Genomic DNA, 16,520 nt, shown 5'->3' with positions numbered 1-16,520 from the left:
ATGTACCAATAGTCTTGTTTTTCAAAATCATGAAGTTTGATATGTTGCATGCTTGGTTTCAGAACCGGTCAGAAAGTGGCCACTTCCCCGGGGACACCAGGTTTCCGGAACATCCGGAGATGTGACCAGTGTATCCGAAATCTCTCAAAACATGTATCAATAGTCTTGTTTTGCAAAATCATGAAGTTTGATATGTCGCAAGCTAAGGTTCAGAACTGGTCAGAAAGTGGCCACTTCCATGAGGGCACCAGGTTTCCGGAACATCCGGAGATGTCACCAGTTTATCCGAAATCTCTCAAAACATGTACCAAAAGTCTTGTTTTGCAAAATCATGAAGTTTGATATGTCCCCGCATAAAGATTTACAGTTTGTCTTAATCTCCAAACAGTAATTGTCTTGTATCTGTTGTTGTTAATGTATGATAAATAGTTGCTTTTATGTCGCAGAATGTGAGATTCAACACAGTCGACTATAAATTAAGGTATACGCAATCTATACCAAGTGGTCACATTATATTATACTGTGCAAGTATTGTTGAATGATATGGAGATGGGAGTTCGGAAGTAATGGCGGCAATATTAACTCACCTTATATCATACTGTTTGTGCTTATTTCGTGCAACACACTAACACGCGTGCGTTTCATTATATGTTACTGATGTTTGACAATAGGCCTTTTCATGTGACAGATCCGTGCATGCATTTGTTTACAAAGCTTGAACAACAGCTGCTAACAAGAACGTGTCATCTTCATAGAAGAACTGTCAAACGCCCGAACAATCAGCTGATTTAAGACGTCAAATGAAAAGGCCCATATGATAAGCAGTTGCATGCATCGGTATTTGTGAACCAATGAAAATCGGCTGATGGCTGCAATGAGAACTTTCAAAACAAAGAAAAAAAATCGGACCAGCAGCAGCAGCAGCCGCAGCAGTAAACGTACTTATAAGTGGTAAGTATTTTATCTAACGGAATAATGTCTACTCAACGAAAACCTACATTGTATCTTTTGTCCCCGTAGTCGGAAACGGTTTCCATCCGGAGGCATTGGCGGTCGTCCTCATCGGTGCCCTACAGCTGCAAATTTCAATGTCGCTAGAACCAGACGACAACATCCGGATGGTTCGGCAACGAGGCATGAGGTGCATCGTCCCCCCACGGTAAGTATTTTCCACCAGACAGATTCTAGTGTTTCTACAGTTGATCAGTGAACTAAGAATTGTTTATATTTCTCCTGTAGGCGCTGTTTCCTTACACTGAAAAAATAAATATAGTACTGTGAACCGCGGCAGCGTTCTTGATTTTACCATGCCAAAATATCGTAAACCTTACCAAACATTTATTTACACTTACCATGAATCAATAAAAATTACCATGTGTCAAACATTTTGTAGCATGGTGAGCATCACTATATATATATTCAGCACAACTATTCAATTTTTACTCTGCGCCGAACAAACATGGTAATGTCAACTCTAATTATGTTTACCCAAAATATAAACAGTTTCAAGCTCAAAACGCTCGATAGTTATTGTAAATATTTAGATTGTATTGAGCTTTTTCAGTTCTCCGTGTAGCATCTGCGCGACCGTTCGCCATTTTGACGTACTTCCTTTCGGAAAACGTTTACCGAAATACTTGTCGAAATAATGGCAGAATCAAAAATTGAAGAAGTTCTAATTGAAGAGCTTGTTGCCGATTCCGACGCCATTGAAGGTAAATAGAATAAAAATTGCGAATTGCTGTTAATAATCTGGAAACATGTTTTTTCAGAAGCCGACGAGCAGCCGGACCTAAGAAACGTCATATTGGAGGAGTGGGAACTTGGATCCTCGGTGTATGCCATCTTGATAAGTAAGTAGTAGCAAAACTGTCTAGCAGAATAACCTGGTTATTAAGAAACTATTATTCCCAAGGTCACGGTGTCACACTTGAATATTTAAAAATCCTGGACGAAAAAGCGTTAAGCGACATATTTTCTGTTGTCAAATGGACGGGACATAAACATGCCTTGCGCTCCAAATTGGAACAGTGGCAAGAGAGTGCATTGTACCGTCCGTTGCCTTCCAACAGCAGCAATCCGGTAAGCGGAACGTCTTCATTTCATCATGTCGAGCCGGGACCATCTCATGTGACCAGATTACTACAAACAACCGTCACAAACAATGTGCTGCTTGGAATACTCGAAAGAAACGAAAAAGGCAAAATCGTTTGCCAATATTACCAAGCACACCAAAGGCTGGATGTGGAGCACAGACGATCATTGGCACACACCATAGTCGACTATTATATTGCCAACAACACATACTTCACACTGGCGGATATGGAACGTTTCGCAGACCTGATTGCAGCTCGATTTCCTCCGGAAATACGTGTAACTTACTCGATTATATGATTTAAAAACCCATTTAAAACACTTTTTTTACAGGCAACCTACTACAATCCCCGTGATTCAGCGTCTGGCAAGAAGTATCCCTCTGGTCTATTGTATGACCGGTTTCATAACCGGAAGAAAACCGGTTCATCTAGGCGACAGATAGGCGAGTGCGACCCGTGGACACGTTCCAAGGCGGATGCATCCAAACTTACAACTGATGGTAAGATTCATGCCGGTTAATCAAAGTTTGACAATGTTTGGCTATTGTTGTGGGCTTCGTGGCCGAGCGGTTAGCGGCGTCAGTCGTTAAGGTGTCTCGTAAGCCTCGGAGTGTGGGTTAGATTCCCGCTCCAGTCGGGGAAAACTTTTCGTCAAACGGAAAGGTCTCCACTGGGCCTCTGGGTGTTATATGTGTTGTCCGTTGTCAAATGTTTGTAATGTTCAGTCTGTAGAGGCCGCAAGGTCGAAGACGGTGTAATTGTCTTTGTCTTTAATTCAATCTGGAATTTTAACCATGCCGACAAGGCTGAATATGTCTATTATGGGCGCTTTAAGCGCTTACGTGAGAAAATGTTTAAAACCTGTTTTACCCTATTTTACCTACGCATGAGCTGACCGCCTCTAGGCATCACACACATGGAAATCAATTTGTCAGCTTGAACTAGGAACTAGCATACCTGCTAAACCGCTTATTATAAAAATAAACTGCACAAAAGAATAATACTTGTTCAAATTTAAAATTCAAATTAAAAAAAATGATGCCAGTTTGGAATACTTTCATACGACCCATTCAAAACTTGCACTAGAAAATAAACAAAAACAACTTCCATCCATCCACAGAAACAAACCGCTTGACATCGATTAAAAACTGGCTACGAAACAACCTGGAACCATTCGATGAAATTTTGCACCGTTGGAACGACTCTTGGCTGCTGCGAGTAACAAGCATCATCAAAGAAGCTGAGGTCAATAAATCCAACATCCTTCAGGAGTGGCCACGTCTTGCAGATCGGAACGGATATTTACTGGTAAGTATTATCATATTATTTGTCGCACAAATCCCGCATGATTATTGATAATGGTGTACTGCTATGGATTACCAAATTTGTAGGTCGTCCTTTCTAATCACAACCTATAGCAGTTCATACCTAACCATGTAACCACACTGTTCAAGTGTTCAACCCGTAATGCATGCATAAATACGACGCAAATAAAGCGAGCAATGTGCAATGTGAAGTTGAATCAAAGTGGGATAGGGCCCCAATATAGTGGCAATATAGCCCATATAGCCGAGGCGGTAAACGCACGGGTATTCAGCATGACCATGCTGAGGGTGACGGGTTCGATTCCCGGTCGGTCAAGGGGAGCGACACTAGTTTTGCCAACCCAAAAAACCTCAACGAAAGCTGAAAAAAGCCCAAAAAAGTCGCTAAAACCCGCAAAAGTTTTGCGGGTTTTACCGGGTTTTTTCGACTTTTTTCGCCTTTTTTTGGGGTTTTTCGGCTTGGCGAAACTAGTGTCGCTCCCCCCGCGGTCGGTCCAGGATCTTTTCGTAAAGGAAATTTCCTTGACTTCCTTGGGCATAGAGTATCTTCGTGCCTGCCACACGATATACACATGCAAAATGGTCATTGGCAGAGGAAGCTCTCAGTTAATAACTGTGGAAGTGCTCATAGAACACTAAGCTGAGAAGCAGGCTTTGTCCCAATGAGGACGTTCCGCCAAGAAGAGAGAGAGAGATAGTGGCATTGTAGCTAACTTAAATTTGGCTTTAATGATCAAGTCAACTTTAATTGTGAAAACAGAGTAATGCTTGCTCTATTTGCACTGTATTTATACATGCATTACTGTTTGAGAAGCGTGGTTACTTGGGTATACCTACATAAAACAAAAACGTGAAACATTTACCACGACTGTTTTATTTTAATTTTCAGATTGATGCTGACTACGGCTCTATATATGAAAGCACAAGGAACGCGACAACGCTGTACGACAACTGGGACACATTCCTGGTAAGGTTTCGGGAGTACATAAGCAGGTGCAACATCAAGGATCATCGGTCGCTTCAGCTGCTAGAATACTTGGAGGAAGGTACTCTGGCTGATGGTATGTGAACACTTTTGAATTATTATTATTATTATTTATTTTTTTTAGTTCAACACTTTTAAATTATTCACTCTTTTCATTTTCATTCCTTTATAGATACCAAGAATTTAATTTATTGTTCGGTATTCCATGCTGTGGTAAAGCCTTCCCGAACATCGTCTAGAAGATTGCCCACCATCTTGCAAGCTCAGGAAGAAAATTGTCGCGTTTGTGATACGGAGGAAGATTACCGATCGGAAAGAGATACGTTGCGAGAAGAAGCTGAATCAAACGGATTACAATTTTCTCCCAGAATCTTTTTGGTGGGTAAACCTGAACAGCTGAACGCATGCTATGTGGTGACACAACGGTTGGAGTACAAACTACCATCATTTTTACGCTGCGTTGATATCGTCATAAAGTTGAAGCTAGTACTGCAGTTCAACTTTCCCGAAAGCTGTGAGTTATTCTACTGCTTCGTTGCTAAATATTTTTACAACGTGGATTGTGGCCGTAAAACTAAGAATAGTCAGCTACTTGAGCTTATATCGTTCCTGGAAAAGGTAGAACCATGAACTACTTCCTGTGCAAGGAATTGCGTATATCATTCTCTCGTTACCTGGAACATCTAACCGTTGGCCATGGCACTCCGCATATTTTTACGGACAAATGAACTGCTTGCATATCATACGTGTCATTTCGAGATGTATATCATTTCAAACGCCATATTTCCGGACAGCAACTGTATCTTTTTCGATCACCGGGACAGCCGCTACAAGAATCCACCAGAATTCCACTCAGCCAGACCCTTGAAATGGAGGATGATGGACTGCCGAACATCGTTGCATCGGATTCGGAAAAGGGATATATAGAGAACCAGAGTATGGGCGAACAAGTTATTTTAAGTTTAAAAGCTAGGCTAAGAGAAAACGTTTTAAATTTTCCATTAAGCTTATAAAGTAAGACGATCACAGAAAATCATTACAGATGACATCATTGAACCAGTACTTCAAGCGTTCAGCATTTTACTACTGCACCTCAAAACAAACATATCTAGAAACATACACAAAAACTGATAAATGATTTGAACGACTTTTTCAGTTTCTTTGCAACAGAACATAAATTTAAATCCGCAACGCGCGAAATAGGACCAAATGCCAATTTTTATATAGTCCAGTAGGAAGAAAACGAAATACAAGTTAGGTCAAATAGATGCCTTATGCCAATCAAATATCAAATCAAATCGTTTTTCGAAAACCCTGGAGTGTATAATAAAATCGTCTAAAACATGAATACATGACTATAGAATTACAAACAAAATCATGTAATGTTGTATATACTTCCCTTCGGAAATCGGTTAAAGACAGGGGGTGTGACACTCTAATCTTTTTGGAATCAGTTCAAAAGATTCGAAAAGATTCAAAATGATTCGGCGGGAATTATAAAAAACGGGCGCCCGTCAGTCATATCAAAATATCTGATTCATTTCGTTCAGTGTTTGTTTTGGTTTCGGACGACGCTGATCGGAGGGATCGGAAATTTTTCATTTATTTTGTGATCTTCAGTTTGAGTAGGTAGGTATTTTAAATAATTTTATGATATTTTAAATAATTTATGTTAATAAACAAACTAATTGAAAAAGAAAATTATATTTCAGACCGGCGACCAATTAAACGCAATTAGTTTGCCGTCAGTGGTGCTTCGCGGCGACAAGGATCTGCGTGTTGGTCCGTCCGTCGCGACCGATTGCGCCGTCTCCACAAGCCGTTCGGATCCGACATTAGCAAGCTCACGAATCCGATAAAGTTCCAGGGAAGGCTTACCGGAGTATCCTCGACCTGTGAGGGTGTGACTGCCGCAGCCATCATGCAACAACGGAGAATGCCAAAAATGTGAATCTTTGCAGTTGGTTGGACTCTGAGGTTGGACTCACCGTCCCTCTCAGGTTGGACTCACCGTCCCTCATGAAAGGCAGCTGAACGTGTTAGTGCCGGCGCCTCCCTCTATTTGGCTGAAATATCTGTCTGCTCAAGCTCTTGAATTGATTGGAAAGGCCGCCCGTGATAACTAGAAGTCCAGAACCATTTCACGTCACTTGTAGTTGGCCGTTTGAAATTACGAGAAGCTGAAAAATCTGCTGTCCGGAGTAAACCATCGCTCAGGGTGCCATGCTGTTACCAAGTCCGAGATAAACAAGTAAATCACCAGGATTACAAGTGAGAGGTAATTAATCTAATTAATCAAGATGGACAGAGATCTGAACTTCGAAATATAACTAAATCAAGCAAGTATCAAGTGAATAAACATGACTTATTACAAACAATTCAAAAATATCACAAAACTCGCATCAATCATGCTGTATGTTTTCTTTAACAAGGTGTGCGCTGGGCTTGTTACTTGTTGGATTTGGTTCGTTAAAACTACGTCGAATGGAAAATGCTTTTTATTGGACTCAGTACTGGGTTGATTGCTACTGGTCTCCATGGACGGAGTGTCCTCAAGAGCAAGCAAGCAAGCAAGTAAATCAAATGGAGAGTCACCTCATTCCAGTCGAGAATTCTCACCTCGATATACGACTCCGACTTTTCTCACGTCACTACATTCGCAGAATGAGCACAATAATATGTGCATTGCTAACAAACTTCACAGGACTTTGGTGAACCTTCTTGGCAAGCTTTTATTACTAGGAAGAATACTGCCTTCATTCGCATAACAGTCCCATCTTTGCTTTGTTTCCTATTCATATGAGGCTGTTATCCAAATGGGGGCAAAATATCTCATGGGCTACTCCCGGGAGAATTGATCTATTTTTAAGTATCTATATATGAATAAGATGCATTGTTTCACCAAACATCTTCGGAGGACTTGGTGAACCTTCTTCACGACATCTTCTGATGACAAGGAAAGACAGCCACAAAGAGAATTGATCTATTTCTTAAGAAGGCGTATTGTGCGTCACCAAACATCTTCGGAGGACTTGGTGAACCTTCTTTACGACGTGTTCTGATTACAAGAACTACAAAGAGAATTGATCTATTTCTTAAGAAGACGTGTTGTGCGTCACCAAACATCTTCGGAGGACTTGGTGAACCTTCTTCACGACATGTTCTGATTAAAGGGAAGAACGAAGAACTACAAAGAGAATTAGTCTATTTCTTAAGAAGACGTGTTGTGTGTCACCAAACATCTTCGGAGGACTTGGTGAACCTTCTTTACGACGTGTTCTGATTACAAGAACAACTACAAAGAGAATTGATCTATTTCTTAACCCTTTATAAGGCCGAGAAAACTAGAAGAGTTATCATCGCATACTATTATGCAAATGATTATATACATGATTACATATACAAATCAATTTTTGTTTAAAAGAAACTCTCAAAAATCTAGGTGGCAATATAGTTGCCACTGCCCGTTTAGGCCAAAAACGTTGGTGGCAATATAGTTGCCACTGCCCGTTAACCCCAAAAACGAGCTTTTGAGGTGGCAATATAGTTGCCACTGCCCGTTTAGGCCACCAGCGCTGGTGGCAATATTCTTGCCACTGCCCGTTTAGGGTAGTTTTCTTCTTTTGACTTCGACAAAAAGCCGGAAAAGAGATTTTAGAGTGGATTGGGGCTTAACCCTCTCTTTCCCATGGTAGCACAGGTAATCCACTACTTTGCACTGTTCATACAAATACAGGATAAGTTAGATCATTCCCATTTTTTCGTCAGATGTTCGTATATGTTTAATGAACTATTATGCCAGATTTGGTCAAAAATTCTCTGCTCGTTTTTGTTTTAGAGTTGAATGAACAGTGCAAAGTAGTGGATCACCTGTGCTACCATGGGTAAGAGAGGGTTTATCCATAATATAAACTGTGTAGTTCAGCTCATGTCAACCCAGAATTTGATTATATCTTAAAATATTTACCAAATCTATAATTTTACAATAAGTTTGAGCTAATTTTCTTAACGTGGTCAAAATTAGTCATTTTTGAGACTACAAATGGCTCCTAAATTGTTGTTAAAGCTTTGTTTAGTACCAAAAAAATACCAGGCGTTGTTAGTAGTCCCAATTTTGCGTAAACCAAAAAAAAAAAAGTTCGAAATAAATTGTTATAAAACAGAAAAAAATACAAACAGTAGGTGGCAATATAGTTGCCACTGCCTTATAAAGGGTTAAGAAGACGTGTTGTGCGTTACCAAACATCTTCGGAGGACTTGGTGAACCTTCTTCACGACATGTGCTGATTAAAGGGAAGAACAAAGAACTACAAAGAGAATTGGTCTATTTCTTAAGAAGACGTTTTGTGTGTCACCAAACATCTTTGGAGGACTTGGTGAACCTTCTTCACGACATCTTCTGATGACAAGGATAGACAGCCACAAAGAGAATTGATCTATTTCTTAAGAAGGCGTATTGTGCGTCACCAAACATCTTCGGAGGACTTGGTGAACCTTCTTTACGACGTGTTCTGATTACAAGTACAACTACAAAGAGAATTGGTCTATTTCTTAAGAAGACGTGTTGTGCGTTACCAAACATCTTCGGAGGACTTGGTGAACCTTCTTCACGACATGTTCTGATTAAAGGGAAGAACGAAGAACTACAAAGAGAATTGGTCTATTTCTTAAGAAGACGTTTTGTGTGTCACCAAACATCTTCGGAGGACTTGGTGAACCTTCTTTACGACGTGTTCTGATTACAAGAACTACAAAGAGAATTGATCTATTTCTTAAGAAGACGTGTTGTGCGTCACCAAACATCTTCGGAGGACTTGGTGAACCTTCTTTACGACGTGTTCTGATTACAAGAACTACAAAGAGAATTGATCTATTTCTTAAGAAGACGTGTTGTGCGTCACCAAACATCTTCGGAGGACTTGGTGAACCTTCTTTACGACGTGTTCTGATTACAAGTACAACTACAAAGAGAATTGGTCTATTTCTTAAGAAGACGTGTTGTGTGTCACCAAACATCTTCGGAGGACTTGGTGAACCTTCTTCACGACATGTTCTGATTAAAGGGAAGAACGAAGAACTACAAAGAGAATTAGTCTATTTCTTAAGAAGACGTGTTGTGTGTCACCAAACATCTTCGGAGGACTTGGCGAATCTTCTTCACGACATGTTCTGATTAAAGGGAAGAACGAAGAACTACAAAGAGAATTGGTCTATTTCTTAAGAAGACGTGCTGTGCGTCACCAAACATCTTCGGAGGACTTGGTGAACCTTCTTCACGACATGTTCTGATGACAAGGAAAAACAACCACAAGAGAATTGATCTATTTCTTAAGACGTGCTGTGCGTCACCAAACATCTTCGGAGGACTTGGTGAACCTTCTTTACGACATGTTCTGATGACAAGGAAAAACAACCACAAAGAGAATTGATCTATTTTTTAAGACGTGTTGTGCGTCACCAAACATCTTCGGAAGACTTGATGAACCTTCTTTACGACATGTTCTGATTAAAGGGAAGAACGAAGAACTACAAAGAGAATTGGTCTATTTCTTAAGAAGACGTGCTGTGCGTCACCAAACATCTTCGGAGGACTTGGTGAACCTTCTTCACGACATGTTCTGATGACAAGGAAAAACAACCACAAGAGAATTGATCTATTTCTTAAGACGTGCTGTGCGTCACCAAACATCTTCGGAGGACTTGGTGAACCTTCTTTACGACATGTTCTGATGACAAGGAAAAACAACCACAAAGAGAATTGATCTATTTTTTAAGACGTGTTGTGCGTCACCAAACATCTTCGGAAGACTTGATGAACCTTCTTTACGACATGTTCTGATTAAAGGGAAGAACGAAGAACTACAAAGAGAATTGGTCTATTTCTTACAGACGCGCCAACTTGATCAAATTATTGGGGGGGCAAAGCCTGGTTTTTCTGATTTTTTGTATGGGAAAATCGAAAAATCGTCAAATATTGGGGGGGCAAACCCATGCTTGCCCCCCCTAAGTTGGCGCCTATGATTTCTTAAGAAGACGTGCTGTGCGTCACCAAACATCTTCGGAGGACTTGGTGAACCTTCTTCACGACATGTTCTGATTAAAGGGAAGAACGAAGAACTACAAAGAGAATTAGTCTATTTCTTAAGAAGACGTGTTGTGTGTCACCAAACATCTTCGGAGGACTTGGTGAACCTTCTTTACGACATGTTCTGATGACAAGGATAGACAAACACAAAGAGAATTGGTCTATTTCTTAAGAAGACGTGCTGTGCGTCACCAAACATCTTCGGAGGACTTGGTGAACCTTCTTCACGACATGTTCTGATTAAAGGGAAGAACGAAGAACTACAAAGAGAATTAGTCTATTTCTTAAGAAGACGTGTTGTGTGTCACCAAACATCTTCGGAGGACTTGGTGAACCTTCTTTACGACATGTTCTGATGACAAGGATAGACAAACACAAAGAGAATTGGTCTATTTCTTAAGAAGACGTGCTGTGCGTCACCAAACATCTTCGGAGGACTTGGTGAACCTTCTTCACGACATGTTCTGATGACAAGGAAAAACAACCACAAGAGAATTGATCTATTTCTTAAGACGTGCTGTGCGTCACCAAACATCTTCGGAGGACTTGGTGAACCTTCTTCAAGACATGTTCTGATGACAAAGAAAAACAACCACAAGGAGAATTGATCTATTTCTTAAGAAGACGTATTGTGCGTCTTCAAACAACTGTACGACATGTTCTGATGAAAAGGACGAACAACTACAAAGAAAATTGATCTATTTCTTAAGAAGACGTATTGTGCGTCACCAAACAACTTCAGAGGACAGGGTGAACAAGTAGGCGGAGAATAAGATTGTCCCGAGAACTGTTATAACATAAGACAGTAATTAGACAGAATCAATATTTTTTTAAACATATGTATTTACTTACCTGTATGCAGGAACTGTTTATGCATCCCCCTTATGGATTATGACCAGTGACCTCCAGAAGTTAATTATTTCTGTTGGTTGAAGCGTGGTGGCAGGACAGGATGAAGTAAAGGTATCTTGACGACAAACCATAATTACTTTGAAGAATGTCTTGACCTTGTGAATTACAAAACTAACTCATTGGAGAAGTGACCTATTTTCTTAAACAGACCCCCCTTTCCCTGCAGTGAATTTCGGATAAATACCCATAGAAACGAGCCCCCTCCTAACCCCCCCAAGCAAAACTATTTATTCACATATAAATACAGAACATAAAATAAAAAATAAATAATCAAATTAGAGCTGGCTAGCCATGGTTAATAGTGGTGATATGGAATTTCTGGAATAAATTTAAAAATGGATTAGCGGATTGCTTTTAGATACGTGAGATTAGTGCAAGCTTTCAAAATAATGAGATAATATAAAATGAATAAGCGACTAAGGGTGCTAGTACACAGGGACAAATATTTGTCAAGGAAAGAACTCAAGAAACATCATCTGTTTGATACTAATGAAAATTCGATCGAGTCAAACAAGATGTTTGAGCATTGATTTTTGTTGGACAAATATTTGACCCTGTGTACTGGAATCTTAAATAAAATGATTGAAATTTATCAGCATGAGTCTTAAAAAATGCTTGCACTGTGAAAGCCCCATATTCTGCGCACCTGAGAAATTTTCAATTTACATCACCTGTATTAACCCTTTCCTTCACACGAATTTGGACGACTATTTCTATGCCAAAAAAGAGTTTAAAAAAAAAGTTCTTGAACAAAAGTTATTGCAAATTGACCAAATTTATTGAAATCATTAACAAAAATTTTTAGCTGTAAATCAATAGTACGTAATTAATCGAGTAATTGGCAGTTGGGTTTACCTTATAGCCTATATAGCCGAGGCGGTAAACGCACGGGTATTCAGCATGACCATGCTGAGGGTGACGGGTTCGATTCCCGGTCGGTCCAGGATCTTTTCGTAAAGGAAATTTCCTTGACTTCCTTGGGCATAGAGTATCTTCGTGCCTGCCACACGATATACATATGCAAAATGGTCATTGGCAGAGGAATCTCTCAGTTAATAACTGTGGAAGTGCTCTTAGAACACTAAGCTGAGAAGCAGGCTTTGTCCCAAGAAGAAGAAGTTTACCTTATGAGATCACAATCATATTCTAGAAATGATTGCGTCATTTCAATCTAGGTAATTCCGTTTGTCCCGAGTTCGTCGAAAATCGATGGTGCTCTAGAGCAAGAGGGTTAAATTCCAAACCGAACCGTTTTGTATGGAAAAGGAAAAGTAATCTATATTTCACAAAATAATTATTTTTATATAAAATAATGTAAATTCTGAAGTGTTTGTGGTCCTTATTCTGTATAAAGAAAAAGTATACTAAATTGCTAACTAAATACTTTCAAGTTTCAGAAGTAGCTCCGTGACAGTTTATTTGCCAAGGCTGAACCCGTTGTTCAAATTAAACCACTACAAAGACCAATTTTTAGACGTAACATGTCAGTTCTCAGTCATTTCAAGCTATTTCAAGTCTATGAAGATTATTATGAAAGCATTTTTATCCAAAAAGACTCACCAAGAATGTTCATGTGCAATAGTAAATCACTTCACGGAAATAACATATTTCAAGACCAAAAAAAAAGGTCGTATCAACATTGCGTAAACAAACATGTTTCTGTCGACTTAGGGCCTTCTGAGTTCCACTCACGCATCTCACCACCAAAGGCCTGAAGTACACGGAGTCAAATATTTGACAAGGAAAGAACTCAAGAAATATTATCAGTTTGACACCTACTAATGAAAATTCTATCGGGTAAATCAAGATGTTTGAGCATTAGTTTCTTTTTCTGTTCTGTTATTCTGTTATAATCAACGCACCCCCGAAGATGTTTGAGCATTAGTTTCTTTTTGCAGTAATATTTGACCCTGTGTACTAACGAATAAAGCTTGATGTTTGCACTTTTTGGTCATGGTGGTGGTGTGTGAGTGAAGTTCAGAAGGCTCTAAGTAGACAGAAGCATGTTTGTTAACAAAATGTTGATGCGGCCTTTGCAATTGTTGGTCTTGAATTCACAAAATGCTGTTGGACACGAATGAAAACTCATCTGGATAAGTGCCCAAAATAAATTATAAAATAATAATATGCAATAACAAAATGCTGTCTGTTTATAACTGTGCTTATGCCACTCCAAAGATTGAAGATGTAACATAGTTTATCGGTTTATCGAATCAAACGGCCAATCATCAAATGAATACAACTACCTTGCAGTGAACGCACCTCGCATCTTGGTAGCAACCTACAGCACTATCCTCAATGATAAACAATAATCGGACCCGTCACCCTCAACATGGCAATGCTGAATACCTACGGCTTTACAGTTGAGTCTCTAGGGGCCTGCATATAAGTTGATATCAATCCATCATTCAGTCATAATCTCGGCCATAATTGGGGACTACGAAGGTTGATGAGCCGGGAAACACTCTTTCTTCCTACGGGGTTTCTTATGAGAGTATGAGTGAAAAAAAAAGTAAAAAATCTTCCCTCCTTCACTTTCTCACAGAAAACCGCAAACAAAATCATCACCTTCGTAGTCCCCAATAATAATAAAGTAGTCTTCTAAGAAACGAGCGTTTACAGTGTATCTTGCTTACCTCGATTCATGCCCGCACCTGATGTACCATGTAAAATGCTTAAAAACCCGGTGCTCACTATACGGACCATACTCGAGGAGAACGGTGTGTGGCAGTGAAGACAACCATGAGCTCTCTGTACTCTACGGTAAGCTGTGGTCTGGAAACTGACCAAAGCCGGACGGATACGATGGGCAGGGCATACTGCACATATGCCGGATGGTAATCCTGCATAGATTGTGTTCGCAGGGATGGTACGATGTGGAGCACAGGTGACAAGGAGGCGGCGATGTCCCGAGGAAGCAGTAGCAAACCGAAACATGTGGCGTATGACCGTCTTATCTATGAAAAGATGTAGGTTATGATTTATGAAAGAACCTGGAAATGCTTAAAGCTTCTAAATTGTGTTCGTTTATTCCTCACCTACCAAGCTCACCAGTTTTTTCGAAAGGTCGGGAAAGACGAAGGGATAAACGGAGGAAGGAGCGTATCTGGTCCCGTTGTGGCAGTGAAATCCTGATTCGGTTTACTGTTTCGCTCATGTAGCCGAACCCGTTTTCGGAATCACAGTAGGTTCTAAGTTTTCACTAAGTGATCAAGTCTTGATCGATCGAGTTCGAGATTTTTTCGCGGTTCCGGACTTTTTCGGCGGAATATTTGGTATTCTACACTAGAAATTAAACGAATTTCACGTAAAAATTTTAATATCCTAACGCGGTGAACACGCAATTTGTTTTGGCGGCGACGTCGGTCGGCGACGGATCGTTTTTGACAGATTGCGAACAAAACACTGAAGTAAAAGTTTTGTGATTTTTTTTGGTCGGAATTTGACTGATTCAGAAAGATTCAAAAAGATTCCGAAAGATTCAAAAAAGATTAACATCAAAAGATCAGAGTGTCATCCCTTCGGTTAAAGAACAATGTGCAGATAAAATTATAATGCCATATTTTCTCTACTCGGATCAGACACAAATGAACGATGCGATGGCCGGTCACTCCGGTACACATAACTTCAATAGTCGGGTTTGTAAAAGCGTGATATGACAAAATTGGACCTAGAAGCTACTTCATTAGATTTATAGTGCTTGTGTGAAGGTTCATTTAGTTTTTATAGACAATGACAATTTAGGTATTGATATGCTAATGGGCCGCAAAACTTGTGTCACAATCAAACCCAACACCACCCCCCCTCCCTTCTGGAATGATCTATTGTTTATAAAGCATGTCGAGATGGGTTATTAAAAGGCCACATAGAAAATTACGTTTCTTTTGAAGTAGAGTTACCACAAGGTGTTTATGCTGATATTAACACTAACCAATTTAATGGACCGCCTATCCATTTGTATCGCATAGAAGAACAATCAATAGGGTGCGAGCACCGGTTTTGGCCAGTCTAAGGGAATTATTTTTTATAAAAATAGCTAATAAGTTTATGTGCACAACCAATGTGTCAAATGCAAGGTTTCAATCTATATTTTGAAGGAAAAATGCAGAAATCAAGCTAATACTTGATTTCTGCATTAAAAGTGGGACTGGCCAAAATAGAAGCACGGCATTAGTTTTAACAATATTCTCATATTTGATTTCTATTTTGGCCAATCACGTGTATTTCGTATGGGAGTGGCCAAAATAGAAGCACCCTGGCCAAAATAGATATATGAGAGCTAATTTTTTAGGGAAAATTATTTTTTTCTATCTTTTTTAATCAAAATCCATGGTTTTCACGTGGTGATGAACCAGCCTCGGGCTGAAAATCTCCCTAATAAAGCTAATAATAATAATGGTTTTCACAGCTGTAATCATCATTTTATATTAGGATCTACTCGTAAAAAATAAATTATTTCCGATTTGGATAGCAACAGGCTGAATAAAGTACTATGGCCAAAATACCTGACTGGCCAAAACTGAAGCTTCTACCCTAAGATTAAAGAGATATTTTATACAACATTTTAGGCAAATTATATAAGATAAATCGATTTCATAAAAAAATAAACAATTATGGAGGGCGATTTGAATAGGACGTAAATGCTGTGAATGTGGAACGCAATACATTTATTCAAATGGCACTCTGGAAATGTTGGTTCTTTTACCTTTAATATTGCCGGTACTAAAGCGCATTTTGCCCTTTTCTCCCAGCTGCAGTACTGTTGTATTTACTGTACAGTGTGTGTAGCAATGAGAGGAGCAAAATGCGTTCTAGTATCGCCATTATCTTTCAGTTGAATAGAATGCACCACGAATACATGTTAAAAATTACCATGCCTGCATAGTTACAACTATCGTATTTCTATGGTAAATTCTACTATACAATGGTAGAGGCGAACCGCATTGTAAATATTGATTTTAAAACAACATATTTCTCATTCTTATCATTACATGGTAATTTTTACTATATGCGTCATTTCTGTCAAAGCATAGTAAATTTGGCTATGGTGATGGTTGTTTCAATAACAATACATGGTCTACCAAAATCAAGTAGTAAAGATGTTTTATTTTGACCCT

The 16,520-nt window shown here is 39.4% G+C and overlaps 1 protein-coding gene and 1 long non-coding RNA gene across 3 annotated transcripts; both read left to right on the top strand.

Annotated features, from left to right (window-relative positions):
* Positions 1-1,301: 1,301 nt before the first annotated feature.
* LOC134291382 (uncharacterized) lies at positions 1,302-4,716 on the top strand. The gene is made up of 6 exons (XM_062859061.1): positions 1,302-1,715; positions 1,773-1,853; positions 1,916-2,373; positions 2,428-3,404; positions 4,311-4,482; positions 4,579-4,716. Exons 1-4 carry the CDS (start codon positions 1,649-1,651, stop codon positions 2,614-2,616), a joined length of 795 nt encoding a protein of 264 aa, XP_062715045.1. The 5' UTR covers positions 1,302-1,648; the 3' UTR covers positions 2,617-3,404; positions 4,311-4,482; positions 4,579-4,716.
* Positions 4,717-5,938: 1,222 nt separating this feature from the next.
* Positions 5,939-6,688, top strand: LOC134291257 (uncharacterized). Of its 2 annotated transcripts, none has more exons than XR_009998998.1 (3): positions 5,939-6,035; positions 6,119-6,370; positions 6,407-6,688. It is a non-coding gene; the product is annotated as an uncharacterized LOC134291257 (long non-coding RNA). The 2 variants fall into 2 exon arrangements; XR_009998999.1 differs by having other exon boundaries at positions 5,977-6,035; positions 6,104-6,370.
* The last annotated feature ends 9,832 nt before the right edge of the window (positions 6,689-16,520 follow it).

This window comes from Aedes albopictus, chromosome 3, assembly GCF_035046485.1.
Source record: "Aedes albopictus strain Foshan chromosome 3, AalbF5, whole genome shotgun sequence".
Classification (NCBI taxonomy): Eukaryota; Metazoa; Arthropoda; class Insecta; order Diptera; family Culicidae; genus Aedes; species Aedes albopictus.
Note: the sequence above shows the minus strand (reverse complement) of the source record. Positions and strands in the feature narration are given on the sequence as shown.

Coding starts and splice junctions, on each gene's coding strand:
- LOC134291382 (XM_062859061.1), top strand. CDS start 1,649: ATGGCAGAATCAAAAATTGAAGAAGTTCTAATTGAAGAGCTTGTTGCC. Junction 1,854..1,915: donor GGTGTATGCCATCTTGATAA/GTAAGTAGTAGC, acceptor ATTATTCCCAAG/GTCACGGTGTCACACTTGAA. Junction 2,374..2,427: donor GATTTCCTCCGGAAATACGT/GTAACTTACTCG, acceptor CTTTTTTTACAG/GCAACCTACTACAATCCCCG.